General features: G+C 37.6%; 1 protein-coding gene across 1 annotated transcript; it reads left to right on the top strand.

Moving 5' to 3' along the window:
- The first annotated feature begins 280 nt into the window (after positions 1 to 280).
- Positions 281 to 1,293, top strand: LOC133248849 (olfactory receptor 6C2-like). Its single transcript, XM_061419139.1, has one exon. It carries the CDS (start codon positions 281 to 283, stop codon positions 1,223 to 1,225), a length of 945 nt encoding a protein of 314 aa, XP_061275123.1. The 3' UTR covers positions 1,226 to 1,293.
- The last annotated feature ends 1,731 nt before the right edge of the window (positions 1,294 to 3,024 follow it).

Here is a 3,024-nt window from a genome sequence, read left to right as displayed (position 1 = left end):
CTTCTGACTAGTATCCAGTACAATGCTCAGCAGTGAGACTGCAGTAGCAATAATGATTAATTAACCGCTGCTCCATTAGCATACTTTATTAACAGGTAAATAAAATAGCATTCTTGATTCACAGGTAAATAAAATAAAACCTTGGCTTATGTAGCTAAGTTAACATTAGCTAGGAATTTCATGTCATCCCTCTGCTAACTCATGTAACAGTCTAGTTCTCTGATCTAATTTCTCTCTCTTTTTTTTAACACACAGACACAACCACTGTCAGGAATCAGGGATGAAAAATTACACAGCAATAACAACGTTCATCCTTGTGGGACTAACCGATGACCCGAATCTAAAGATTCTGCTGTTCATCTTTTTGCTTCTAACCTACCTTTTGAGTGTTGCTGGGAACCTGATCATCATCACTCTCACTCTGGTAGATCCTCACCTCAAAACACCCATGTATTTTTTCCTCCGGAATTTCTCCATCTTGGAAGTGTCATTCACAACTGTCTGCATTCCCAGATTCCTCTACACAATGGCATCTGGGGACAACACTGTTACCTACAATGCATGTGCCACTCAATTATTTTTTGTTGTTATCCTGGCTGTGACTGAGTTTTTTATTCTGACGGCCATGTCCTATGACCGCTACGTGGCCATCTGCAAACCCCTGCATTACACGACCATCATGAACAACATGGTCTGCATTAAGTTCCTCATTGGCTGTTACATGATTGCTCTAATCATCGTCCTGCCACCATTTGGCATGGGCTTTGAGCTTGAGTTTTGTGACTCTAATGTCATAGATCACTTTGGCTGTGATGCTGCTCCCATCCTGAAGATTACTTGCTCAGACACAGAGTTCCTAGAGCGATTCGTCTTGGTCCTGGCTGCATTGACGCTCCTGTTCACCTTGGTGTGTGTAATCATGTCCTATACATACATCATCAGGACCATTCTCAGATTCCCTTCTGCACAGCAAAGGAAAAGGGCTTTTTCTACATGTTCTTCCCATATAATTGTGGTTTCTATCACTTATGGAACCTGCATCTTCATCTATATTAAACCACATGCAAAAGAAGGGGTAGCTATTAATAAAGTGGTGTCAGTTCTTACCACCTCTGTTGCCCCAGTAATGAATCCTTTCATTTATACTCTGAGGAACAAACAAGTGGTACAAGCTTTCAAAGACATGATCAAAAGGGTTGCATCATATTTCAAAGGACTAAAATGATTACTGAGTACAAAAAAAAATTGTAAAAGTATTCCTTGGTATTCATTTATTTTTCTCTAATGGTATGTTAGCCAGGGTTTTATACACCACAACCTCATTCTGTTACACTTAATACCTACCATTAATACATGTATTGATAATCCTTTTAGCTCAACCTATTTCCAGGAATACATGGGGGAAATTCTCTGTAAATATTTATAAAAATATGTCTGTTACTTACAGAACCAAGAAATGTAAGCAATATCAATGTACTATTATATTGGTGCTCAGCTACTCCTCTTTTACTGACTGATATGTCCTAAGCTGAGTCCCAGATCTCCCAGGAGCAGCAGTGACAGTGGTTTCACTGGTGTATGAATATGTCTGAACTCATTGTATACATTAAATAATGTGAATTTCTGTGAAAATATGTACTTTGCACATATGTTAAATATGTGAATATCAATTATACCTCAATAAAGCTGTCTTCAAAAGGGAAAATTATTTGTGAAGTCATATGCACAGATTTATTTCCTTCTAGGATACACTTTCTGTCAAGTATGTGCTTGTTTGCCACTTTGATATTGATGACTGTATCTCTAAGACAACATATTACGGTAATTAACTACAACACCTTAAGGCTTTTTTCTTAATAGATGATCAGACTCTAATCTTAAAAATGTGAAAAGAAAAATAATAAATCTTATAGATGAAAACTAGAAGAATATTTCCATGATCTAGGGGTAAAGAATTTTTTTTATATGGGAGTATAGTTGATTAACAATCTTCTGCTAGTTTCAGGTGTACAGAAAAGTGATTCAGTTATACATATGCTGTGGTTGTTGTTTTAGCTGCTTAGTCATGTCTGACTCTAATGGAGCGGGTTGCCATTTCCCTCGCCACCAGTTATACATACACATGTAACTATTTTTTTCTAATCTTTTCTAATTCTTTTCCCATTTAGGTTATTACAGAATATTGAACAGAGTTCCATGTGGCTAAGGATATTTTTTAAACTAAAAACAGAAAGCATTAACCATTGTTTTAAAAGCCTAAAAAAATAACTTTTTTAAAGTATGGTAAACTGAAATATTTTACAGTAAGGAAGGTTCCATTCATCAAGAAACATTAGAACATGAAAGGCAGATATATGAGTCTAAAAGAGTATTCAGGTAAATGTGGAAGTATGAATTTTCCCTGGATTTCTTATGGTTCCTGTAAAATGTTAATTCTTTTGGTTGGCACGTGGGAATGCTAATTGGCAGTTGGGAATGCCAGTTCCCAACTCTTCTCCTGCCTTAAGAATTAGGTCTACCTAATTTGGCTAGTTAATTGCTCTGATCCAAAAAGATAATAATAAATTTCTGTCTCCCCTAGCAAGTCAAATGGTTACAGCCAAAGACTGTCTTTAGGTTAAACACCAAGGTTCCAGGAAGACTAGGATTGTTTCCCTAATTATTTTACACATCAAGGAAGAAGGAAACTCAGGAACTTGGCTGCCATCTCTAAATTGTAAAAGCTAAGACCTGCATGGATCTATCTGACTCCTGGAGACATTTTATTTACCTATCAAATGGCTAAAGAGAAGACCCTTTCTGGAAGGGAGCAGACAACTGCCTCCTTTTCCTTTATAAGTGGAGAATTATTTCTCCTCATCTATTGCCTATGGGTTTCCCAGGTGGCGCTAGTGGTAAAGAACCCACCTGCCAATGCCAGAGATATAGGAGAAGCAAGTTTGATCCCTGGGTTGGGAAGATTCCCCAGCAGGAGGGCATGGCAACCCACTCCAGTATTCTTGCCTGGAAAATCCCATGGACAGA

The sequence above is a fragment of the Bos javanicus genome, chromosome 5 (genome assembly GCF_032452875.1).
Source record: "Bos javanicus breed banteng chromosome 5, ARS-OSU_banteng_1.0, whole genome shotgun sequence".
NCBI lineage: Eukaryota > Metazoa > Chordata > Mammalia > Artiodactyla > Bovidae > Bos > Bos javanicus.
This window is presented reverse-complemented; position numbering and strand designations above follow the sequence as displayed.

What these genes read in the sequence shown, in the direction of transcription:
- LOC133248849 (XM_061419139.1), top strand. Translation starts at nt 281, where the DNA reads ATGAAAAATTACACAGCAATAACAACGTTCATCCTTGTGGGACTAACC.